This window comes from Amblyraja radiata, chromosome 2 (genome assembly GCF_010909765.2).
Source record: "Amblyraja radiata isolate CabotCenter1 chromosome 2, sAmbRad1.1.pri, whole genome shotgun sequence".
NCBI classification, from domain to species: Eukaryota; Metazoa; Chordata; class Chondrichthyes; order Rajiformes; family Rajidae; genus Amblyraja; species Amblyraja radiata.
This window is the reverse complement of record NC_045957.1, coordinates 69,578,787-69,605,724: the sequence shown is the minus strand read 5'-3', so window position 1 is coordinate 69,605,724 and position 26,938 is coordinate 69,578,787. Positions and strand designations below refer to the sequence as shown.

Below are 26,938 nucleotides of genomic sequence, written 5' to 3'. Positions count from 1 at the left end.
GCTGCTGCACCCGCTGAGTTTCCCCAGCAATTTTGTGTACCTTCGATATTCCAGCATCTGCAGTTCCCTTTTGAACATGATTATGCAGTGGTTACTTTTACTAATGCTTTAATGGACAGAAGCATCTGCACAGATAGATGAAGGGATCTCAAGGGTCCCGATCAGAAACTTCTCCTATCTATTTTCTCCAGTGATGCTGCTTCATTTGTTGAGATACTTGAGCATTTTGTGTCCATCTTTTGGTATAAACCAGCATCTGCAGTTCCTTGTTATTATATTAGATGAAGGCAAAGTCTTGTAGCTTTATCCCTTGCTCACACACTTGAAGTTGCTGACCCATTCTGGCAGACAAGTCCTTCCTGACTCTGCTGGTTGTCAGTGGCAGTTCTATTAATCCATTCTTCATGATGTACAATGAATTTCCCCAACCGGAGTGCATTCTCTGCCCTCGCTACTTTTAATGTTTCTTCCAAATGTTATTCAAAATGGAGAATTGCTTCAACTGAAGTAGGATGATGAGTGTAATCAAGAAGGTTTCCTTGCTCTTACCACTTCATGGTACAGCATCTGGAGTCGTCGTTTAGGACTTCCAGATTCTCCAACACTGCACAGCCTTCACTGTTGTGTATGTCCTGCCTGGCAGGCAGGATGCACAATATGATTGTGATGAAGAAGTCAGCTACATTGCATCTGAAGGGTGATTATTCAAATACAACCATGTTAGGCTGCTCTTTAATTAATTTCTGGACAACCCCTCAAATTTAGACATTAGTTCCCTAATGTTCATTTTGCACGCTTACAGGGCTAGGAATAATTTGTCAGAATTGTGTGCCCAGCTCGATGCCAGGGAGCAACAACCCTACAATTGACGGGTTTACGATACGATAAAACGTTTGCTAGCCTATTAGTAAAAGCGGTGCCGTTTCTCTCCTTAAGGACATTTTTATGACAATGAGGTTGTTTTATAATCATCATGACGAAGACAAGTTGTTTTCCTCCATCCCTTCTCCCTATATTCCATATGAGGAAATTAGTTTGAATTCAACAACTACCAGAGGAGAATTATGAACTTGGGTAAGAAAGAACTGCAGATGCTGGTTTAAATCAAAGGTAGACACAAAATGCTGGAGTAACTCAGCGGGTGGGGCAGCATCTCTGGAGAAGAAATGGGCGATGCTTCGGGTCGAGACCCTTCTTCAGACTGATGTCAGGGGAGGGGGCAGGACAAAGATAGAATGTAGTCTGAGACAGTAAGACTAGTGGGAGAACTGAGAAGGGGAAGGGGATGGAGAGAGAAAGCAAGGGCTATCTGAAGTTAGAGAAGTCAATGTTCATACTGCTCGTGTAAACTACCCAAGCGAAATATGAGGTGCTGTTCCTTCAATTTGCGCTGGGCCTCACTCTTGATAATGGAGGAGGCCCAGGACAGAAAGGTCAGATTGGGAATGGGAGGGGGAGTTGAAGTGCTGAGCCACCGGGAGATCAGGTAGGTTAAGACGAACTGAGCGGAGGTGTTCAGCGAAACGATCACCGAGCCTGAGCTTGGTCTCGCCGATGTAGAGGTTTTACAAACTGATGGTTGGCTAACAGGGCAGTACCTGTTTCCTTCCTTTCCCAGATAATAGATAATAGACAATAAACAATAGGTGCAGGAGTAGGTCATTTGGCCCTTCGAGCCAACACCGCCATTCAATGTGATCATGGCTGATCATCCCCAATCAGTACCCCGTTCCTGCCTTCTCCCCATATACCCTGACGCTATTTTTAAGAGCCCTATCTAGCTCTCTCTTGAAAGCATCCAAAGAACCTGCCTCCACTGCCTTCTGAGGCAGAGAATTCCACAGACTCACCACTCTCTGTGAGAAAAAGTGTTTCCTCGTCTCCGTTCTAAATGGCTTACTCCTTATTCTTAAACTGTGGCCCCTGGTTCTGGACTCCCCCAACATCGGGAACATGTTGGGCGTGATAGTGGGATACAATAGCTACCTTCTGCAGGAACCATTCCAGAATGGTTTGGAAGGTTTGGGATGGATTTCTGGAATTTTGAAGAGAAGATGTTGGAAAATGATAACACGTGCAATCTTTTATTTGAGATCCAACTTTCAGAACTCTGGAATGTAAATCATTAGAGTTCAGAGTAAACAGTCTCTCCAACTTCTCTAGGACATCTTTTAAAGGAAAGCTCAACACTAATCTCATCCAGTTTCTCATACTTTTTTAGAAGCTACTTTTGTGAAGACAAGATGTTAGTTTAATTTCTCTGCCTCTTCCTTATTGCAGTTTATAAGTTCTCCTGTTAGTAACGGATTCAGGTATGCATTAAATATTCTCCCTTTTCTTTTCCAAAAGGAGCCCTTATATTCCCTTTATATTTTTCACCAGGTTGCTCATTCAATTTTCCTAATAAAAACTTTTTGGGTCCTCTTTTGCTGAATTCTGACATGATCCCAATGCTCAGGTCTACTACTGTTTATGGCAACTTTATAAGCCTCTTTCTTGGAATCAATACTATATTTAATGTTGTCAGCTATGGACAGACCAGTTTATCCGTTCAGTTATTACGCTTTGAAGGAACCCAAAATAATAGTAATGGGTCAGGCAGCATCTGTGGATGAAAAGGGGCATACAACGTTTTGGGTCAGGACACTTCTTCGGACATAGAATGATTCCTGGAATAAGGGACATCAGTTACAAGGCTGGAACTATTTTTTTTTAAACTGGAGGCTTTGGTTTAAAGTTATAGTTAGTGATAAGATGTCTCGACATAGTGGATAGTGCAAGACTTTTCCCACTGATGGAGGGTTGAGGATATGATTGGAATTTGTAATGTACTGCCTACAGATATGGAGGAGGTAGACTTCAGCAGAGGGCTACAAGAGGGTATCGGATTTTTGTCCAGGTTTCCCACTTTTTAAGAAACAGGTGTATTGCTGGATCTAGTAAACCTGAGGGGAAACATTTTCCATACAGAGGATGGTGGAAGAAGCTACCAGATTAAATTGTTGAGGCAGGTACATTAACAACATTTGAAAAGATATTCAACAAGGAACTTGGACAGGAAGGATTATGGGCCAAAAGCAGTCAAATGAGACTACCTTAGATTGCTCTTAGGACTCTGGTGGCCCCAAGAGTCCATTCCATCCTGTATGACTGAGTCCACCAACAAAGAAAATATGCCATTGTAAATAAAAGGTCAATGTTACTACAGCTTTGGGACAACATTTCACCTAATGTCTCCGTACCTGCACGCCTAGATTCCTCTGCTCTCTGACATTCTACAGGGTCCTGCCATTCACTGTGAAGGTCCTGTCCCAGTTAGACTTTCCAAAATGCTCTTACCTGCATTAAACTCCATTAACCATTGCTCAGCCCCCCTAGCCCAACTGATCAAGATCCTGCTGTGAATTTTGATAACCATCTTCACTATCTACAAAACCACCCACTTTAGTATCAGCTACAAACTTGATAATCATGCCTTGATCATTCTCATACAAATCACTGATATAAACCACAACCGGCAATTGCCCAGCACTGATCCCATAGGAACAGTCCTCCAGACCAAAATACAACCTTCCATCATCATTCTCCGCTTCCATCCACGAGGCCAAATTTTCTATCAGTCATCCAGCTCTACCTGGATCCCATGCGATTTAACCTGCCAGAGCACTCAACCATGCAGAACCTTATTAAATGCGTTGCTGATATCCATATAGACAACATTCACGGCTTTGCCCTCACCAACCATTGCAAAACCATTCTGACTATCCCAAATAAGCCCTTCCATCCAAATGCATATATGTTTGAAATCACATCACTGTTTCAGAATGGATTCTTGGAAGTGTTGTAGAGCAGAGGAATCTACGAGTGCAGGTACATAGTTCCTTGAAAGTGGCATCACAGTAAATAGGGCGGTCAAGGCATAATTTGGCACATGGCCTTCATCAGAGTATTCAGTATAGAAGTTATGATGTTATGTAATAGTTGTTGAGGCCACATTTGGAGTATTGTTTTCAGCTCTGCTCACCCTGTTATACAAAATATGTTGTTAAGTTAACAAAGGGACAGAGAAGATACCACTTTTGTCCTCCTGATTTCCTTTTTAAATATGCTCTCAGGAAACACCTGATCCCAGCTTCCTATACCTATCCTGTGCCTCCTCCTTTTTGCTGACCAGAGGCTCAATGTCTCAACCTTACTCCCACCTGCCTTTCCCTTCACTCTAGCAGGAATGTGCAAGCCCTGAACTCATGTCATCACGATTTTGAAAGCATCCCACTTTCTGGATGCTCCTTTGCCCAAAAACTACTACAATCAACTTGAGCAAATTCTTGTGTAGTACCAAAGTTGGTCTTGTCCCAATTCTGAATTTTAAAATCCAAAAATCCAACCTTTCCCCCTGCACCAACTCCTCAGCCATGCATTCATCTGTCCCATTTTCCAGTACGTACCCTCATAGCACATGGCATCAGGGGTAATACGGGGATCACTATTCTGGATGTCCTGCTTTTTAATCTTTTGCTCAATTACCTACGTACATCCCTTTTCCTCCTATCTTATTTGTGCCTCAGAGCCAGGCTCCGTCACAGAGCCAGGCTCCGTCACAGAGCCGACTGCTATTGGTGCTCACCCCTGATGGGTCATCCCTCCCCCCCCCCCCAATAGTACCGAAAAGAAATTGGTATTTTGAAGGGGAATGGCCACAGGGGTCACATGCACCCTATCCATGCCCTTTCATTATGCCTACTCTCTTCCTGTACGTTAGACGTGATCAGCTCGCTATGACTGCCATATACAAAGCTCTCATTCAGCTGGATTATCCAGAGGTCTTCCAACTGCAGCCCCCTAAAACGGTATTTAAGGAATTGCACCTGGACTCACTTCCCACAGGTGTAGCCCTCAGGGACACCTGCAGTTTCCCTGCCTTCTGCAGGAGGAACATTGCTCTGTTCTACCAGCCATCATTACTGCACTAAAACCAAGAGGGGAGGGGGGGAGAGGAAGCACAACAATCACATACAAAAAGTGTACTGTACCATCTTTCTCTTTCGCCTCAGTCTCTTGAATCAAAGCCTCACAATCACCTGCAACACAGCACGTCTCAATAGAGCCTCTCCCCCAAAAGGCCACACCGCTACACCTTAACTTCTTTTTAATGGTTGCTCAATTATTACATTTTGATCACTCAACCAATCCAATTGCTGTCTTTTGAAATCATCTGCTACTGCTCTGACAAGGAAATACACAGACTCAACCAATCCAACAGCTGCGTTTTGAAATCTCCCGCTAATGTCCCAACACAGAAATGGAGTCTTGACACTGAAATAGACGGAGGCTAATTATCACAAGCTCAAACTTTTCTCAAGCTTCTCAACACTAACATCAAGCAATGACATCCACAGTCAAGAATTAACCATCACCTATCCATGACATTAAATGGCACTACTATTATTGCACAACTGTCAATATCCTGAGGATTTCCACTGACCTGAAACTCAACCAGACTAGTCACAGATCATGTCTATTAGAGTTGGTCAGGGCTAGGTATTCTTTCATATATGGCTCATCTTCAACTCCTAAAAGCCTATTCACCACCTGCAAAAAAAGATCATGTATCTATTGGCATAATCACTGGCTGTCTGAATAAAGGCAGCTCTGAAACCACAAACAGCTTGACACTATTCCAAGTTAAGTAATTTACTTTGGCAACTGTTCAGCCACTAATACAAACACTCACTTCCTTTGCTGACGCACTACAAATGCAGCATTTACTGTCGACAAATCAACCAGAGGACAAGACCTAGGCACCTCAGAATTATCTATTCTTTATCTATATCTATTCTATATCTATATCTATGTTGCAGGCCCAAAATCATGGAGTATCATACCCAAAAGCATTCTGGAACCACCTTTCCCATGCTCTAAGAGACTGGCATAAACTTATTTCCTCAAGGAACATGAAATAAGTTTCAGCCTCAGTGATAAGTCCATACCCAAGAATAAAAGTAGTTACATTGTCCACCTGCAAATTCTTGTTTCATTAAAGTCTAGGGTGGATTGTTGGAACTTTTTCTGGCACTTCTCAGCAATGGGTTTAATCAGACAGGTGTATGCGGAACAGATGAGCTAATTTGACTGAAACATAGGACTAAAAGGACAGGATGGGAAAAGGTAAGCATTTGAATACCAATTGGCTGTGCAATTTGAGGATCTCAGATTTCTCGTATTTGCAAATGTTTTGCTTTTCACACAAATAAAATTATTTACCGTTTAATTTGTAATAATCGTTTTGATTTTGAACATTTTGAAAGTTTTGAAAATTAAATCAAAAGCAACGCCTGCCACGGGCTTTTTAAGAGTAGAACCTCAGTACTCAAGGCATGAGCCCTAGATGGACCTCTGCTTCAGTCAAGAGTACAAAGGGCCAGCAAGATGAAGTCCACACAGGGTTTAATTTATCACTGGCATTTGGCAATTCTGGGTGAATGAGTGGGAGTTTAGCTGAGCTAATGCATATTTAAAAGCATAAGGTTTTGATGGCAGAAGGCACATCTATACATGATAGACTGGAGGATCGACATGAAGGGATGACTTGTGAAAGGAGATGCAAAATAAAGTGTTTGATAAGAGCTGCAGATCTGGAAAAGATGGCAGAAATAAAGGAGCATAAAGGAAGGTAAATAGTTACATTTTAAATACAAAGGTTTGGTTGTGACAAGAAAAATAACACATTGGTCAGAGATTGAAGGGCATCAGGAGCGCCAGAATTATTTCTAGGTATTCAATAGTTTTTTATCATACTTTTTAAATATTCCTTTGATGTTATTGTATGATAAGGGTGCCATGAATAGTTAGAAACTGATGCACACACTAAATGTATGTCAGAAAAGAACAAGTTTCAGAGGTACAAAAGAACGGGTGATACAAGATGAAGTTGACAGAGGAAGTCAAGGGACATAGACAGAAATGTGGTGTGATAACAAATATATACAGTTTATACACTTGGCATGAGGGTAAGTGCAAAATTTGCAGAGACAAATCAGGCAAGGTACTGGGATATCCAGAAAAATAACATTTGAAATTTGATGCAAAAGTTAATAATCCAATATTATTCCTTTTGGAGATGACAAGCTCATTTATCTTAAGGCACTTAATGGCCAGAGGATGGAATCCACTGGAAGGTCAACTAAACAGAATACTACTGCAAAATATTAAGTCAGTAACAAAATATAATTCATCCACGCCATCTATCCAATTTCCCCATACACTAAATGAATACAAGTTTCTTAAATTTGGTAATTCACTTACTGCTATTTATTTTTGAAAAATTATTACACAGAAACATAGAAACTAGGTGTAGGAGTAGGCCTTTCGGCCCTTCGAGCCAGCACCGCCATTCAATGTGATCATAGCTGATCATCCACAATCAGTAACCCGTTCCTGCCTTCTCCCCATATCCCTTGATTCCGCTAGCCCCAACAGCTCTATCTAACTCTCTTTTGAATGCATCCAGTGAATCGGCCTCCACTGCTTTCTAAGGCAGAGAATTCCACAAATTCACATGTAAAAGCTTTTCCTCATCTCAGTTCTAAATGGCCTACCCCTTATTCTTAAACTGTGCCCCCTGGTTCTGGACTCCCCCAACATCGGGAACATGTTTCCTGCATCTAGCTTGTCCAATCTCTTAATTTTATATGTTTCTATAAGTTGGTTAACGCTTAAAATTGTAGTGGGACAGAGTATATGCAAACAGTATATTTGAATTAGACTATATCTGTGAACAATTAAATAGTCTTATTAAGTTTAGACCACCTGAAGTCACCTCAAAATCATCGTAAACCTTAAAACTCATCACTACTAAAACCTCAACATGTGCATCGCCTTTTAAGTGTCTTGCAAAATATTTTTTTTCACAATCCCGAAGAGGAAAATATAAATTGTACTAGGTACGCACATTCCACTTCTTTACCAAGTTAAAAAAATAATTTTTTTATTTGAAGATATGCAAGTGCATTTAAATGCAAAATACAGTGTACACAAATGTTTGTCTGCAGAATTGTGGTGCTAATGGAGTTAATCATACATCAGTGCGAGGTATTTAACCAACTCTATAAATTGATGATTAGATCATGAAAACGTGGTCAATCTAGATGATGATAGATAAGGTACTAAACTATGCTTCCTGTGAGAGTGGGAGGGCAATTTAATTCATCTTCTAAGAATAATAATAGAATGCATTGAAACTAAGGTTTTAACAATGATTTTATTTTATGAAGCATCATACTTCAAATTAAACTTAATATCCAAATGTATTGCCGAACCTGAAATTTACATGGCAGGCTGGTTATAGAGTATATCCTAACCATGCTGGACACACATATTTCAGGATCTGAGGGTACTGGGTGTGAAACAAATGTATATCAATGCAGGCTAACAAATGATGAATGCGTGGTACAGCACAGCGATTTCAGCAAATTTCTCATGGCGACACTGCATTCCTCTTCACCTATTATAGCACATTTAGTAAGAAATTACTTACTTCCCCATATAGGGATGTCTTTGCTTTCTGCCTTCATTACAATGGAAGCCATGGTCATGGTAACCGGAATAGCATCAAAATATGAAGAATGTGGTGCTAAAGTAATTATTGGTGCTTCTGTTGGCAATGCACGACGTCCCTTTATACTCATCCAATGAAAGCCACCCGCAAACCACATAGCTCTCATTATCACTTTCAGCAAAAAATCCAATGTCCTACAAGATACAAAATATAAATGTGTCAAAGGCTACAATTGAAAATGCAACAGCTGGGGGGAAGAAATATCACACAAATTATATAATCTATCAATTTCACTTACGTCACACTTCATCTCATTAAAACAAAAATGCTAGTTATCTTTTTCAGCTGGAGAACGCTAGCAACTTTCATAATCAAACAGAAGTTCACAAAAAATGGCATGGTTTATATTTATATTCCAGATTCCAATTGACCAAGGTTTCTCTATTCTTTATTAAATTTGTCAGAGGGGATGAAGTTAGTGCTGATCTTTCTTAAATTGCTTCAGTTCCCCACAAATGATAAAAAGAAAATGTATACATATTTTCTTTCTAAGCTACATCAAAGGCTAGTGAGGTTTTCAGAGTGTCACATGTTGAGGAAAGAAGTTAGCTCTTTGCGAGTATTAGTAAGCGATCCATTTGATCATAGTCATAGAGCGTTGAAGCAGGCTCTTCGGCCCAACTAGCCCACACCGGCCAACATGACCCAGCTACACTAGTCGCTAAGATTTAAAATATAAAACGATTAAGTTGCTAGTCAATGCATTACAAATGGTAGAAAATTGAATATGGCATGGCTGTGGGCATCTGAAGTTGCTGAATGAAAATGTGATCCATGGCAAATATACCTCCAGCCAAGGAGCTTTAACTCAGTAAAGTGTTACAAACTCTGCAACACGTCAGGAGGGGGTAGGTTAATTAAATGATTTGGTCAGGTGATGACACCCTAGTAGATAGTATATTCTGATCTGGTCAGGGATAGACAACGGCAAGTAAGGAAGGTAGGGGGGGGCATGAGATCAGGGTGCAGAAGCCACAGATTTTGCGTTTGTCCAATGGGTTGAGGCATGTGCAGCTTGTTAGGATGAGTGAGAGGAGGGGACGACACAACCCTTATTGGACTGATCCAGGATGGGGAAGAATCTGCCTACAGACAGGAAGTGACACAGGTGACGTTCTGGTGCCATCGCTACAACCTGGAGCTCCACTTAAGACAGTGGAATTGATTGTAGACTTTAGGAGAGCTCCCCCCCCTCACCCCACTCACCATCAACAACACCACAGTCACATTTGTGGAGTCATTTAAGTTCTTTGGAACCATAATCTTCAGCATCACCATCAATACATGCACTCAACAAGAACCACGAGCACAATAATCATCAGAGAAGAGGCTTCAGGTCTGTTCCTGCGGCTGGATGAAAATAACATCTTCAAAGGGCTTGAAAATACATCAAGGAAAGAAAGGGTGCTTGAGAGAGGGAAAACAGGGACCTCGCATTTTTTAAGTACTTCCTGAGAAGTCAATCAAGTAAGTCGAATGAAGTCCAGCGACTGAAGTCTCACCAAAGTTCGCAGAGCATCAGCCCCCCTGATGAAGGAAACTCAAGCACAGTTGTGCAGGCAGAGGAAGATATGGAGCCCATCCAGCCAAGAAAACCAGCAATGGAGAAAAAGATCATCAGAAGAAAACCTCGCGTGAAATGGCCTGGAGCCTCGGAGAAGAATGGGAGACCATAAATGCAGACCTGACCAGTATCTGACAGGGTGTAAGGGGTTCAGTTGAAAGAAAGCTTGACAAGATGGGGGACATCATCTATGGCTATGGAGCAGAACGATATGGAATAAGGGAGAAAAAAGGAGATGGAATGCCTAATCCGGGAGAGAAGGCAGCTCAAGAAGCAGTGGAGGAAGGCTTCTGATAGTGAGAAGGAGGGCATCAACATTCTCCAGGGAAACATCAAAAACTGTTTAGCAACCCTCAGACGAGCAGAGTACCTGCGGAAATCACGAAAAAAGAAAGAACGAACGAGATCACGCTTCTTCAAGGACCCCTATAAGTTCATAAAATCACTTTTCATCAAAGAAAAGGGAGGAAACCTGAAAACATCAAGGCAGGAGCCGGACGAGCATCTGGAAAGAATGCATGCGGATGACAAGAGACACCAGAAGACAGCTATTCCATCGGACATTCCACCAATTGAACAACCAGAGCACAAGATGGACATTAGTCCTCCAAAGTGAAGGGAGGTGGAACAGACAGTAAAGCGGGCAAGAGCATCTTCAGCCCCAGGGCCAAATGGGGTTCCGTATCGACTATACAAGGGTGCTCCTGATGTTCTTCGCTTCCAGTGGAGGCTAATGAGAGTGGCTTGGGAGAAGAAAGACATTCCAAAAGCATGGCGCAGGGCAGGAGGAATCCTAATTCCAAAAGAGAAGGAATCTACAGATATCAGCCAATTCTGCCCTATCAGTCTCCTCAATGTAGAGGGTAAGATTTTCTTCAGCATCATAGCTCAGTGGATGACCAGCTATTTAGAGAGAAACAACCTTGAGGATACAACAGTCCAAAAAGCAGGCATCCCAGGGTTCTCTGGATGTCTCGAACATACCAGCATGATTTGGCACCAAATCCAGACTGCAAGAAAAGAGAAGAGAGATCTGCATGTCAATTTCTTTGACCACGCGTTTGGAACTGTCCCTCACAGTTTCCTCTGGGCATCCTTTGACTTCTTCAGGATACCAGAGACTATCGCAAGCCTTGTCAAGGCTTATTTTCAAGATCTGCAGCACTGTTTCACCACGCCTGACTTCACGACCACATGGCACTGCTTGAAGATTGGCATTATGGTGGGGTGTACCATCTCCCCATTGATTTTTACAATGGCTATGGAAGTCATCATAAGGGCCTCCAAGTGGGTAGTGGGCGGTGAGCGGCTGAAGTCTGGAGTCCGTCTACCACCCATCAGGGCCTACATGGATGACATGACAATCATAACAACAACAGCACCTTGCACCAGGCGCCTTTCAGGGAAGCTTCAAGAGAACATCACTGGGGTCAGAATGAAATTCAAGCCATCCAAATCAAGAAGCATTTCTATAATTAAAGGCAAACTGACAGGTCAAAGGTTCTTCATTGATCAAGAACCTATTGATCAAGAATCCCGCTTGGAGTGCATACTGTCGTTGTGTCCTTGGGCAAGACACTTCACCCACCTTTGCCTGTGTGTGAATGTGTGTGAGTGATTGGTGGTGGTCGGAGGGGCCGTAGGCGCAGATTGGCAGCCACGCTTCCGTCAGTCTGCCCCAGGGCAGCTGTGGCTACAGAAGTAGCTTACCACCACCGAGTGTGACTGAGGAGTGAATGAATAATGCGATGTAAAGCGCCTTGAGTATTAGAAAGGCGCTATATAAATCCCATCCATCATTATTATTATTCCAACTGTGTCAGAGAAGCCAATCAAAAGTCTGGGAAGATGGTATATCTCTAAACTGAAGGACACTGATCAGGCTAACAAGTTTAGGCAAGAAATCATCAAAGGCCTGGTGAACATCGACCGATCCATGCTGCCTGGAAAGCTGAAAATATGGTGCCTGCAGTTTGGGTTGCTACCTCGCCTTATGTGGCCACTAACCATGTATGACATCACCCTCACAAGAGTCGAGAAGATAGAAAGAACAATCAGCTCTTTCGTGAGAAGGTGGTTAGGTGTTCCTTGGTGCCTGAGCAGCGTAGGCCTGTACGGTCAGGAGGTACTCCAGCTGCCTCTCTCTAGTCTCACAAATTCCACCAATGACCAGGTTTGGACAGCTGGAGGCAGCCCGGGATTGGCAGATGCTGGTGGATATGGACCAACGGCTTACAGTTCCATCAGAGATAGCCATCACCAACTTGAGGCCTGATCTTGTGCTCTGGTCGAACTCTCAGCGCATGGTGTATTTTGTGGAGCTCACAGTCCCTTGGGAGGATGCTGTGGAGGAAGCCTTCGAAAGAAAGAAACTGCGATATACAGAGCTTGCAGTAGAGGCAGAACAGCGGGGCTGGAGAGCTAAGATCTGCCCGGTAGAAGTTGGATGTCGAGGATTCGTGGGAACATTTTGAAAAATATAAAAGTGGATAAGTCTCCAGGTCCGGACAGGATATTCCCTAGGTCATTGAGGGAAGTTAGTGTAGAAATAGCAGGGGCTATGACAAAAATATTTCAAATGTCATTAGAAACGGGAATAGTGCCGGAGGATTGGCGTACTGCGCATGTTGTTCCATTGTTTAAAAAGGGTTCTAAGAGTAAACCTAGCAATTATAGACCTGTTAGTTTGACGTCAGTGGTGGGCAAATTAATGGAAAGGATACTTGGAGATAATATATATAAGCATCTGGATAAACAGGGTCTGATTAGGAACAGTCAACATGGATTTGTGCCTGGAAGGTCATGTTTGACTAATCTTCTTGAATTTTTTGGAAGAGGTTAATCGGGAAATTGATGAGGGTAAAGCAGTGGATGTTGTATATATGGACTTCAGTAAGGCCTTTGACAAGGTTCCTCATGGAAGGTTGGTTAAGAAGGTTCAATTGTTGGGTATTAATGGTGGAGTAGCAAGATGGATTCAACAGTGGCTGAATGGGAGATGCCAGAGAGTAATGGTGGATGGCTGTTTGTCAGATTGGAGGCCAGTGACTAGTGGGGTGCCACAAGGATCTGTGTTGGGTCCACTGTTGTTTGTCATGTACATCAATGATCTGGATGATGGTGTGGTAAATTGGATTAGTAAGTATGCAGATGATGCTAAGATAGGTGGTGTTGTGGATAATGAAGTAGATTTTCAAAGTCTACAGAGAGATTTAGGCCAGTTGGAATAGTGGGCTGAAAGATGGCAGATGGAGTTTAATCCTGATAAGTGTGAGGTGCTACATCCTGGCAGGACAAATCAAAATAGGACGTACATGGTAAATGGTAGTGAATTGAGGAATGCAGTTGAACAGAGGGATCTAGGAATAACTGTGCACAGTTCCCTGAAGGTGGAATCTCATGTAGATAGGGTGGTAAATAAAGCTTTTGGTGTGCTGGCCTTTATAAATCAGAGCATTGAGTATAGAAGTTGGGATGTAATGTTAAAATTGTACAAGGCATTGGTGAGGCCAATTCTGGAGTATGGTGTACAATTTTGGTCGCCTAAATATAGGAAGGATGTCAACAAAATAGAGAGACTACAGAGGAGATTTACTAGAATGTTGCCTGGGTTTCAGCAACTAAGTTACAGAGAAAGGTTGAACAAGTTAGGTCTTTATTCTTTGGAGCGCAGAAGGTTATGGGGGGACTTGATAGAGGTCTTTAAAATGATGAGAGGGATAGACAGAGTTGACGTGGATAAGCTTTTCCCACTGAGAGTAGGGAAGATTCAAACAAGAGGACATGACTTGAGAATTAAGGGACAGAAGTTTAGGTGCAACATGAGGGGGAACTTCTTTACTCAGAGAGTGGTAGCTGTGTGGAATGAGCTTCCAGTGGAGGTGGTGGAGGCAGGTTCGATTTTATCATTTAAAAATAAATTGGATAGTTATATGGACGGGAAAGGAATGGAGAGTTATGGTCTGAGTGCAGGTAGATGAGACTAGGGGAGAATACGTGTTCGGCACGGACTAGAAGGGCCCAGATGGCCTGTTTCCGTGCTGTAATTGTTATATGGTTATATATGGTTATTTACCTTAAGACTGATGAAGGACCTGGGGATCAGCGGACAAGCCCTACGCCAGGCCATCAAAGAAACATCACGGGTGGCAGAGCGGAGTAGCCAGTGGCTCTGGCTAAAGAGGAAAGACCCCATTTGGTCTCCCAAATAACCGACTAGACAGATGCAGAGGGGGGTGGGTCTGGGACGCCAGAATTAACCGCTGAGCCTACTGGAGACGTCGTGGGTTCAATCAGCAAAACGTCGATGAAAGTAGGTGCCCACTTGATAACCCCAATGACGTGTCTGCCTAGCCTTTCTCAACATCGGAGGAGCATAGGTGAGTGCAGAAGGCTCCCATCACCATCGGGAGTAAATTGATATTGGCACTTTGGACTTTTAACATCTAGTCCTGTGTATTTGTAAACAGGGACCTTAAATGGGAGGCCACGATCAACTCCACAGCCAAAAAGGCCCAACAGAGGATGTACTTCCTTGCGGCAGCTGAGAAAACACAATCTGCCATAGGCAATGATGGTCCAGTTTTATACTGCCATCATAGAGTCTGTCCTCACCTTCTCCATCATGGTCTGGTTTGGCTCAGCCACCAAGCATGACATCCAGAGGCTGCAGCGCATCATTCGATCAGCCGAGAAAAGTTGTTGGCTGCAACCTTCCCCCCCCCCCCATCGACGAACAGTACACTGCAAGGGCCAGGAAGAGAGCAGCGGGCAAGATCATCTCTAACCCCTCTCACCCTGGCCACAAACTCTTTGAAGCACTTCTCTCTGGAAGGCGACTCCAGACTGTCAAAGCCACCACAGCCAGACATAAAAACAGTTTTTTTCCACGAGCAATAGCTCTACTCAACAGCCAAAAGTCTGTGGCCCCCTTGTGCTCTGGTATTTTATTTCATTCTTCACATGTTTAAATGATAATGTTTTATTTCTAATTGTCTACTATATTGTGTTGTTACTGGTGGGCAAAGCACCAAGGCAGATTCCTTTTATGTATACATACTTGGCTAATAAAATGGATTCAATTCAATTCAATGAACAAAGTACCTTACTGTGATACCTTGTTGGGGGAGCAAAAATCAAAGATTGGGGGAGCAAAAAAGTATTAGTAGAGGACAATACTCACGGTGAATACAGTGACCTCACATTGACACCGTCATCTACAGCTAAATTCTAGAAATTTGTGCTGCTTGGCCAGTGCCAAGGTTTGAGTTACCTGTCTTTTTGGAGAGAAACATTGTTGCAGGGAGGGGATTCCATCGTTATGGTAAACAAAGGTATCAATGACAAAGATAGGACTAAACAAGTGGCTCCATATAATCGGTGCATCAAATAAGCAGAACCTCCGGTTTCATAATCTCAGTGGAAACTGTCCAAGTATTTGTAAAGCAAATGGCCTAGTTGACAAGCAAGAGGGTGAAAGTTTAATAACCATATAACAATTACAGCACGGAAACAGGCCATCTCGACCCTTCTAGTCCGTGCCGAAATGTGGTGGTTTGGGATGCAGAGTTGAAGTTACATTCAGATCAGCTATAGTCTTACTGAATTCTGCAGCAGACAAAATAGGTCATATGGCTTTGTCCTGTTCCCACTTCGTAAGCACTTATTAAATATGGAGTTTAAAAAGAATGAAGCAGAATGCATTCTGCTGGATTTTTCCAAAAACATATCTATTGCATTGATAACTTAATCTAATAAAAAGAGGCAAAACATAAATCCATTTTGCAGTTAATAACAAGATCACATTTACATGCATATTCTTCTATTAAGCAAAGAGCGACGACAATAAAAAATTACAATGATAAAAATAAGTCAGACTGGATGCTATTTAGAATGTTTCTTTGGCACATTGCACAAGCCCAAACTATTTGTTTACAGTGAGTGATAAGAGAATGTTGATTTTCAGTATAAAAGTAACTGAAAGCTAACATGCAAGTGCAATAAGCAATAAGGTGAGCAATTGAAATGTTAGACTTTATTGCAAAATGATTGAATATAGGGACTGAGATCAACGAATAATAGAGACCAGCAATTTTGAAGAAGCATTGCATGGATCATTGCATGTAGCAATATCTCACCATCAAGAAAATTCTTGGTTTATTCCTCTGACAACAGGTCTCAATACCCAGCCATATCAAAGCAATGGCCAAGAAAGCACACCAATGGCTCTACTTCCTTAGAAGTCTTCAGAAGTTCAGCATTTCCCCAACAACTCTCACCAACTTCTACAGATGCTCCATAGTAATGCATCACAACATGTTTTGGGAACAGCTCCTTCCAAGACCGCAAGTAATTGCAGGGTGTTGTGGACAGCCTCGACCATCGCACAAACCAGCTTCCCTTCCACTGGCTCCATCCACATGTCATGCTGTTTCGGCAAGGCCACCAGCATAATCAAGGCCCACTCACCCCAGTCACTTTCTCTTCTCCCTATCCCATCAGGCAAGAATTACAGAAGTTTTAAAACACATACCTCCAGATTCAGGAACAGTTTCTTCCCAGCTCTTAGCACACAACTGGATGGTCTTCCATCAGCTAGAGTGCAATCCTGACCTCCCATCTACCTCATTGGAGACCTTTGAACTATCTTTAATTGGACTTTGATGTTATATCTTTTCTCTAAATGCTGTACCCTTTATCCACAAAGATATGTGGAGGGGCAGGTAGTGTAGAGAAAGCAAAGAGACTTGGGAGTGCTGTGCAGGATTCTCAAAAAGTTGATTTGCAAGTCGAATCGGTAGTAAGGAAGGCGCATTCAATGCTAGCATTTAATTCGAGAGGGCTAGAATATAAAAACAGGGATGTCATACTGAGGCTTTATAAGGCACTGGTAAGACTGCATTTGGAGTATTGTGAGGAATTTTGGGCCCCATATCCGAGGAAGGATGTGCTGGTATTGGACAGGGTCCAGAGGAGGTTTACGAGAATGATCTCAGGAATGATTCGGTTAACATATGACGAGTGTTCAAGGAACCACGCCTGTATTCACTGGAGTTTAGAAGGATGAGGGGTGGGGCCTCATTGAAACTTACCAAATACTGAAAGACCTGGATAGAGTGACTGTGGAGAGGATGTTTTCACTAGTGTCTGTGTCTGTCTCTCTGTCTCTGTGTGTGTGTGTCTGTCTCTGTCTGTCTATCTGTGTGTCAGTCTGTCTGTGTGTGTGTCTGTGTGTGCGTGTCTGTGTGTGTCTCTGTCTGTCTGTCTGTGTGTGTCTCTGTCTGTCTGTGTGTGTGTCTGTCTGTCTGTGTGTGTCTCTGTCTGTCTGTGTGTGTCTCTGCCTGTGTGTCTGCCTGTGTGTGTGTGTGTGTCTGCCTGTCTGTGTGTGTCTCTCTCTGTGCCCGTGTGCCTGTGCGTGTGCGTGTGTCTGTCTTGACAGTCGCCAGCAGTCCGCTGAAAAAATTGGGACAGGCCCATTAGACTCCATCAGCCACAGGCTTCCAAGCAAGACTTTGGGTAGGATGGGGGTTGACATTCTTCTTCTCAGACGTATACAAAGCCTGGCCATTTTTATTGAAAATGGCAATGTAAGATTGTAACCATGATGGGAGGGTTAAGCAAGGTACGACACTATCCCCCCATTTTAATTTAGTACTGGATATTTCAATTCTGTTTTTTGGATAGGGATGGATGCAAATTATTAACCATTAACCGCTAATACATATTGGCACCACCATGGCCTTTTCCAGTGAAGCCTTTGAGCGATTCTCTCAAGGGCACATCAAAGCATCAAGGTACTGTAAACATTATGTTGCAAAACAGATAGATATCAGCAAAACAGCAAGTTTTTAACATGGCTTTTAAGAACAAGTTTCAATTTTAATAATGTTATGAAAAGGCATTTGAATGGAAGTGAAGTAAATTATATCAGTCCAGACACATTTGTAAATGCCCTGACACCCAGAACAGCTGCACGGTTGTTTGGTTTAATAAAGTCGAGAAATGGGTTAATAACCCCTCCAGAGCTTGGCATGAGCCAGTTAAAAAAAATGGAGATCAAGACCTTTACATTACTCCTTTGTTTTGAATGAAGATTCACAAGATATTTTAAGTTAGAAGATATTCTTGGATTATATATCACAGAGTATTTGCAGCTCCCCAATTATTCAAATAATGAATTTCATATTCTAGGGTGAAAGATGATGGTTTAGGGATCCCCAAGTTGGAGGTACGGATCCCATTGTGCATAATTACGAAATACATATTTTAAAAGCACTTTAGGCGTTTTGTTGGGCATTCCTTTCCAATTGGCTGAGATCGATTTGGATCAGGTGATTGAGATACAGGAGATTGCAATGTCTTGTTCAGATCTTATATTGCTGTGTTTTTTATTTAAAGACCACAGTCAAATTAAAATATCCAACATTTAAAGAAAATATATATTTTTTGTGATAGATACTTTATTGTGTTGAATTCCTGATTTGTAAAATAGTTATATAACTATTTTTAATGTTTCAACACATCCAATGTTATCTATCTCTACATAACTAAAACTCTGATCTTGTTTAGCGCGGTTTTTCTATTTGCGAAAAAACGGTACGCGATAGCGCTACGATTTTTCGCCAGGTCACTCACTGTTCTCCTGTGCTGTGGGTGCACCAAGTTTCGTTCTGATCAGTGGCATAATGTAAAAGTTAGCGGGGAGAACGACCAGCGACCAGCACCCGCTGTGAGTCCCCATCGCACAGCCAGCACCTGCCCCTTCCCCTCTAGCCCACCTCGCTGACTCCTGCTCCCCTCCCCGTGATACCCCCTCCCCCTGATGGCTCTTCCCCGTCTTTCATCTGAGTTCTCTCCTCCCCTCCACCCCTGCCCACATCCCTCCCCCCACAACCTCCCCGCCCACACCCCCTCCCCTCCAAACCCACCCCCCCATCCACACCCCCTTCCCTCCACAACCCACCTGCCCACACCCCCCCCGCACACACACCCACCCCCCACAGCCCACTCCCCTCCCCAACAAACCCCCACACACCCCCATAAACCCCCCGCCCTCACAACCCCCCGTCCTAGAATCCCCCTCACCCTCACAACCCCCCCACACACACCACCCCTCCCCTCCCCACCCTGGGGGAATGAGGGGAAATGAGCCGCGCCTGCGCAGTTAGGTGCAATGGGTGAGTGGTGGAATATTGCGTTGGGGGAATGGGTTGGGTTGGGAGAACGGGTGAGTGGTGGAATATTGCGTTGGGGGAATGGGTTGCGTTGGGAGAACGGGTGAGTGGTGGAATATTGCGTTGGGGGACCAGCCTCCCGTGCTACTTGGACCCAGCGGGTCCCACTTAGTCTAGTCAATGTTATAATTAAATAGTATAAGCCCTGGTTCCTAGTGGATGACACTCCATTTTAACATCCTCCCGTTACTTTATGTTTGTTCTATTAACTTTCCTTGTTCCTGGCATTAATCTATAAACAATGTTTGACATACCTGCATCAATTATATCAATTTCTCCCTTGCATAAAAAACCTTGCATAACCAAATGAAAAATAAACTCAGATTGTACGAGACGAAAAGCAAAAAAGCTACAGATGCCAGCAATCGGAAATAAAGTGGAAGTGCTCTGGCAGTCAAACACCTGTTAAGAAAAATTAAGTTGACTTTCAGGTCCCTCACCATGAGATGGACCCAGTCTGCTGATTATTTCTATTATTTTTCTGTTACATAATAGTTGGTTTCTCCTACTTTCAGAAAGTTCCTCTAGATCAAAAATGACTTGCTTCCAGTTTTGTGAATCGTGAGATGACTGAAGGGAACTGCTAACACCTCCATATATGGGATATAGGTGTCCGATAGGGCTAGCTGGTGGTGCGCTCCTTCCACCATTTACATTTAGGTTCTGCATCTATCAATGCATAAGCTTGACGATTGAAATACTGTATCAAATACTCTTTTCCATTCAGTGTAATCATGGGCCATAGGTCTCGCAGATTAAATGGTGATATTGCATATTTTCCAAGACGGCTTTGAACACATCCTTAAATTATTGCCTGTCTGTCCATACCCCTGTGACAAGAGCCATGAATACAGTGTTTTGGAAATCTGAGAATGGGCATGCCAATGACAAGTCCAAATATAATTACAGCCTCAGTGTTGGCGAGAACATTGTTGATGGTTACATCCTTCCGGTGGATGTGGAGGAATTTGTGCTCACAGTACTGGTAGTATTTTACACTTTGATTTTTCTAATTTTCTTTTCCTCAATTAACCAAAGGCTCTGCTGACAAAATGAATATGAATTTCACCTGATCTCAGCATTTACCGAGAGGAAGCTTTCAAGAAATGGAAAGTGATCTATATTTTCCAGGATCTCCTGACATTCCTATCAACTGCCCCATCACCCATCTCCCAAAGGAGGTAGCAGTAAATAAGGTGGTTGTCCAAGATTAGGTCAGTTTTCATGAAATAGCTGGCCTTTCCCTGTCCATTAACTTTGTTTGTTTCTGTTTCAAAATAAGAGACTGAAAGTAAATTCCAACTAAGCTTGAAAATAAAGGAATCAAAAAAATGTTTTGAAAACATGGCCAACTGGAAAGTTTCAATATTTGTTTTGTTTGGAGATTTTTACTCTCAAATTGATTATGAAAACCAGGATGAATGGATCATTGTCAGTAGAAGTTGGACAATAAAGTAAACTTGAAATTCAGATTGGGATGAAATTCTTATTCTACTCATGTACAATGATTCATATCATCAAACCACATTTTCCATACTTTGTAGATTCCCAGAAGATTAAAACAAGAAACACTTTAAAATCTGACATTACAAATGAAACAGATGCAAATTATGTGAGCTGTGTATTAATCACCTGGATCTTTGCATTGATATATGACCCGAATTCCATTATACTATGCATATATAAATGCATATATAAATGCATCACTAGGGATTTTAAAAAATGTTCCCAAACTGAGCTATGCACCAAATCCTAACCTCAACATTATATCCCATGTAAGCTGTTACTATGATCAGAATCCTACTGACCAAGGATTATTCCCCATGGTTTTTCCATGCTTACATTTCCCAGGTCTGGGCCATCTTGTCAGCACAAAATGCCCTGGAATGGCAGCACTCCTGCTGAAACTGAATGAGATCCAGCCTCGGTAGACTATGAAATCAAGTAAAGGTCTACTTCTAGCTTTGCCATCTAAAACAACCAAGACCATCATTTAATTGCTTTTAAAACATCTCTTCATACTGATGCATTTAAAAGTTTTCTTTAATTTTACCTGGTATTAATTTTAAGCTTATTTGAAAATTAGATGCATGAAATTATTTTTTATAAAGGGACTTACCTACCCCTTGTCTCTGAATCTGCAGCCCTACAATGTCCACTGAATTCAATGGGATATCCAATGGAGAAACAAACTGAAAGATCTAGCTTTTGAAATTGGTCACTAAACCTCAGGCTTCTATATTTGAAAGTCCACATGGAAGTCATGCACTTATTGCTGTTGAAACAGATAAATGCTGGCTATTCTATTTCAAATTGTGGCATGAACCAACAATACCTGGCTGTGTTTGGAAGCCAACAAACCAGCCCCTACCTTATTGACTTTGTGTACATCCTTTATGTGTTACTTATCCAAAAATACATACAAGTATTTAAAAGTTGATCTTTAAATTAGGACAGTAAATGCTGCAAACACAAAATTATGGACAAGAGTGCAAATAAACATGTTTCATCGAAACAAGTGTCTTCTAAAAATATTTAGAACTTTCAAACTGACTATAATATTTTGATTCTTAATTGAGGTATAGCACACATATTCGATCTTTGGTTAATAGGTCTCAAAATGAACAGAATAATAATATTATTTACTCACTTTTTCCACAAATTTGTAGGTTTATCGGGTTCTTTTTCAATACGTCCCCATGCAGCAAGGAATGCAATTGGCCAAGCCAGCAACATCATGAAAGCAGCTAGCAGAAGACGAATTGGGAACAGAGTCACTGTCATAACAGCTATCTGCAGAATTTTAAAAAACAATGTTGGAATCAGTCATTGTAATGGCGAGGACAGTCAATGTAGTTCCATTTTTTGTTAAATTATAAATTAAATATAAACCAATTTTAATTACTTCATCTGAAGGCTTGTGGATGAGATTAAAGCAATATCCACATGTAACCACAGATGAAAAAAATGTCAATACTGTATTGAGCCATTTTTAATTTTGATTTTCGCCTGAAACTTGAGTATGTGTAGTAACATTGTATATTTTGCATCATTCTGCAGATAATCTTGCAATTTTTGGATATCTTGGATATTGCAGTATTGTAAAATCCAAGATACATCTTGGATATTAGATAATGCAGATATATTGTAATGTTTGAGAATATTAAACAAGAGTTTAAAAGAATCATTCTGAATGCACTGAATCAAGTGGCAAGAAAAATAATAAAAAGCACAGCAATTACTGTACCACTGGGAGAGTTTAATCTAATTTTCAATCAAATATGTTCATGGTAGAGTAATGCGCAAAAAGACATACATGCGGACTTTGCATTGTGCATCTCTAATAGTTCCATGCACTGTGCATGCTTTGAATTCCTTTAAAGCGGCCCATTAGATAGTTAAGCACAAAATCATGAACATCTATTTCAATTCCTTTGGTAGTAACATAAAGCAAATGGTGAAATGAAAACAGTAAGCATCAGGAAAACTTGCCCCAAGACAATTAGCCTCAGAGATATTTGTTGTCATCACTATAAATTTAATGTTATTGGCTGAATTATGGATGGTGATGAATCAGCATACGTGCAAGAGATAAAACACCTGGTTGAGTGGTGCCACAACAGATACCACTCATCCATTGTTGCTAAAATCAGGAGCTATTCGTTGACTTTGGGAAAGTTGGGAGACCATGTGCCAATTCTCATTGATGGGCCGGCGGTGGTGGAGAGTTGACCTTTGAAACCTTTGAACTAGGCTCAGGAACAGATACTTTCCTACAACCATCTGGTCCTTGTACCAACCTGCACAACCCTAATCCTATCTCAGCAATGGAACACTACAAACAATCTTCTGCACCACCATGGATTCATTTTCTAATTATTTGTACTCATGTCTTTTTTATTTTGCAGATGTATCCTTTCATTTATGCATAATATGTTTTTGTGTGCTGTCTAAGTTAATATGCCTGTGATCCTGCTACAAAAAATATTGTCATTGATCATGTACCTCATATGACAATGAACTTGACTTAAACCTGATTAATGTTTCAGATACAAAGCTACAAGCTTGAGCTTGAAGTGAAGGCTTCATCATAAAAGCATGCAGGCAGAACATTCTACAAAACTGCTGTTAATTTGTTCGTTATATTTGTTCTTCATTAGGTTGTTCCATTTTGTTTGATTTTTCTAATAATGTTTTATGTTTCACAAGAGTCCAGCTATACCTTTTCAGATGCTTTTTCAAAAAATATTTTAGTTCAGATTTTTCTGTTTAACCATTTTCATTATTTAATTTTGTCAATATTAAACTTGATGCAAAATATATTTGCACTATTATTTTTCTTCTCCAGAAGATATTTTCATGAGAAATTCATAATTACCTGCCTCATTACACAAGATCTAAAATTAGCCGGTCCCTGTTTGGTTCAATATATGCTATTCTCGGAAACCGACTCAAATCCATTCTCTGATCTCATCATCTTGACCACACTAGGCAATTTGATTTAGAGTTTATGAAATTGAAATTCCCTCAAGATTATTATAGGGTCACCTCATTATTTCATAATAAATACTCTGTCCAACGGTGATGTGACTGTTGAGAGGCCTATAACCATTTCTCATCTGATTCTAATCCTCTGATCCTGGCTCATTCCAGACTTCTGAACTTATGTCATGTTTTAAAAACAGGTCAATTCTTATTTTTAATTCTTCCTATTTTGAAAGAACAGCCCACAGCCAGGTATATTTGTACCAGGCAGCCTAGAACCAGCTTGCCTGAAATTTACTATGGTGACCAGCCATTCAAAACAAGCCGAGGTTTGTCCGAACAGCCCCTGATAGGATTACATGCCATTCATCATTGTCTGCGATCATGCAACCGACATGCCTAACCTGGAATGTACAATCAGTGCAGATGCATCTAAAGCTAGCTAATGTTTCAGAAAATACCATGAGCACCCGAGGAACAAGGAAGACATCGGCCTACACATCAAGCTCAAAAGGTAAACAAGCCATTATTATCAAGACACCGGAACAAAACAAAGCTGTCGAGCAATGTAGAAACAAGGAACTGTAGATGGCGGTTTACAAAAAAAAAAATGATGGAATAACTCAGCAGATCTGGCAGTGTTTCTGGAGAACTGGATGTTGTTTGGGTTTGGGTGGGGGTGAGGGGAAGAAAGGAGGGGCAGGAAAATGCCCTGTAGATGTTGGTTAATACAGGTGAGGGGCGCTTTGATAAGCAGATGGTTGTACAATGGTAACAGATGAAATCACAGGCGATGCAAAACAAAAGGATGGAAGAGTTGCAAATATTGAGGGGGCAGGTGTAGGGACAGGTGTTACATCTCCTGCAGTTGTAGCAGAAAGTACCTGAGGAGCGAGTGGTTTGGGTGGGAAGGGTTGAGAGAACCAAGTAGCTGCTCAGGGAGCAGTCTCTGTAACTGGTGGTGGGATCACATTGGAGGCAAGGGAAATCTCCTGGATGTGGAAGCTGATGTGGTGAAAGACGAGGACCAGAGGATCCTTGTTCCACCTGGGGTGGTGAGGAAGCAAGAACAGAATTATGGAACACAGTAGAGACACTGGTTGGGGAGCCATCTAGAAGAACTGTTGGAGGAAACTAGTGGGTCAGGCAGCACCTGTGGAGGGAATGGACAGGTCCATTGCAGGTTGAGACAAAGGCTGGAGGTGAAAAGGCATTAGATACAGAGAGGAGTGAACTGTAAAGCTGGAGGGAGGGATGTGGGTGGAAGGGAAAGAAGGGAAGGGAAAGAGGTGAAAGGGGAAATGGGAGTCTCGGGGATGGTGATGAGGGTATAGAGGAGGAAAAAGGTGCCATGTGACTGCGCCGAGGAGGGAGATATAGGAGTGCACCAGGGTGGGGCACAAGAAAGGAAGAGGGTAATGAGGCTATTATCTGAAATTGGAGAATTCAGTGTTCACATCATTTGGTTGCAATTGTCCCTCTCTCTTCTGTAATATAATCTCTCTTCTCCAGCTCTCCCCCCCCCCCCCCCCTTATTCCAATCAGTCAGAAGGATCCCAACCCAAAATGCCCTGTGTCCATTCCCCCAGACCTGCCTGATTCCTCCAGTGTTTTGCCCATGTTTCGAGCATCTGCCGTTTCTTGTCTCTTCATTATCATGGGCCGTCGAAAATATATGTACATAAAACACCATTTACACCCATCTAAAACAACAAATATACAGCCCCGGCAAAGTCCATGAAATTAACAAACCAAACCTGGCAAGGCTTTAAAATTTCAGCTTTAAATCTACCTATGATTGCAAGGTAATGTGGAACGATGCGAAATAATTTAATCATAGATATCTTTATTGCAAACTATCAACTATAAAATGCAATTCAAAATACATTGGCTTAAAACAATTCTGATAACCGCGTAGTATCTAAAGGTGGGAACAACTTGCAACATAATAAAGCATAATATGAAAACATTTATAAAGTTTTAATTCTCCTGACAGGCACATCATGTTGCTAAAATAATTCACAAAGATCCTGCAAGTGGCAATACGGATAAATAAAATGTGAAAGCAGTATATGGTGTGCATGCCTTTAGTTTGAGGCACAAAATATAAAAGTTGGAACATTATATCGCAACTTTACACTTGCACGGTGCATTGTTTGCAGTTCTATTCGACACACCATAGCAGGGGTCTCCAAACTATGGCCTGTGGGCCACATCTGGCCCGCCACGAGATTTTATCCGGCCCGCAGCAAGCTCTTAACACGTACCGTGCGGCGGGCTATTTAGCGGGTTCTGTGGTAGTGCGGGAACTTACACGTCAGTTTGCTTTAAACTTTAGAGATACAGTGCGGAAACAGGCCCTTCGCTTGCCCCCACCCCCCCACCACTAACACTATCCTACACACGCACTAGGAATAATTATACCAACCCAATTAATCTACAAATCTTCAGTATATAACCAACATATGTAGTTCCTTCCTACACAAACCTGTAAGTATTTGGAGTGTGGGCGGAAACCGGAGCTCCCAGAGAAAATCCATGCATGTCACTGGGAGAACGTACAAACTCCATAGACAGCACCCGTAGTCAGGAACGAAGCCGGCATTCTTGTGCTATATGGCAGCAACTTAAGACTGCACCACCATGCCGCCCTATTATCTTGTACAACTGTAACATTACAAATTATTGCAGTTGTTTTTTAAATCCCCCCGATATTTTTTACAAAAGGCAGATTCTCCCCCTACATTTTGACTGTGGGGAAAAAAGGGAAAAAGATCAATTATTCCCAGACCAATGACCTTGTATCTGTTGGGCCAAAGGGTAAATTATGTCAGAACAACCTGTTGAAAGCTATCATATGGCCATGTGTTTATTGTAGGTTGGTGTATGTGGCGATGTTGCTGCAGATGAATGTGTCAAGGCAGTGTTTGTCAAAGGTGTTTGCCAGGAATTTACCTTAAATATTAATGTGGGAATTTGGGTGCAGAGAAACTAAAATCAAAAGTCTAATGAAAATAACATGCATGGGAATTAAATCCC

General features: G+C 41.9%; 1 protein-coding gene across 1 annotated transcript in view; it reads right to left on the bottom strand.

Annotated features, from left to right (window-relative positions):
* The window catches only part of lpcat1 (lysophosphatidylcholine acyltransferase 1), a 119,370-nt gene that overhangs the window by 69,584 nt on the left and 22,848 nt on the right, over positions 1-26,938 (bottom strand). Inside the window, exons 2-3 of the mRNA XM_033048311.1 lie at positions 22,065-22,207; positions 8,537-8,751 (exon numbers count right to left, since the gene is read on the bottom strand). Coding sequence (XP_032904202.1) covers positions 8,537-8,751; positions 22,065-22,207 — 358 coding nt within the window. The remainder of the gene's footprint in view (positions 1-8,536; positions 8,752-22,064; positions 22,208-26,938) is intronic.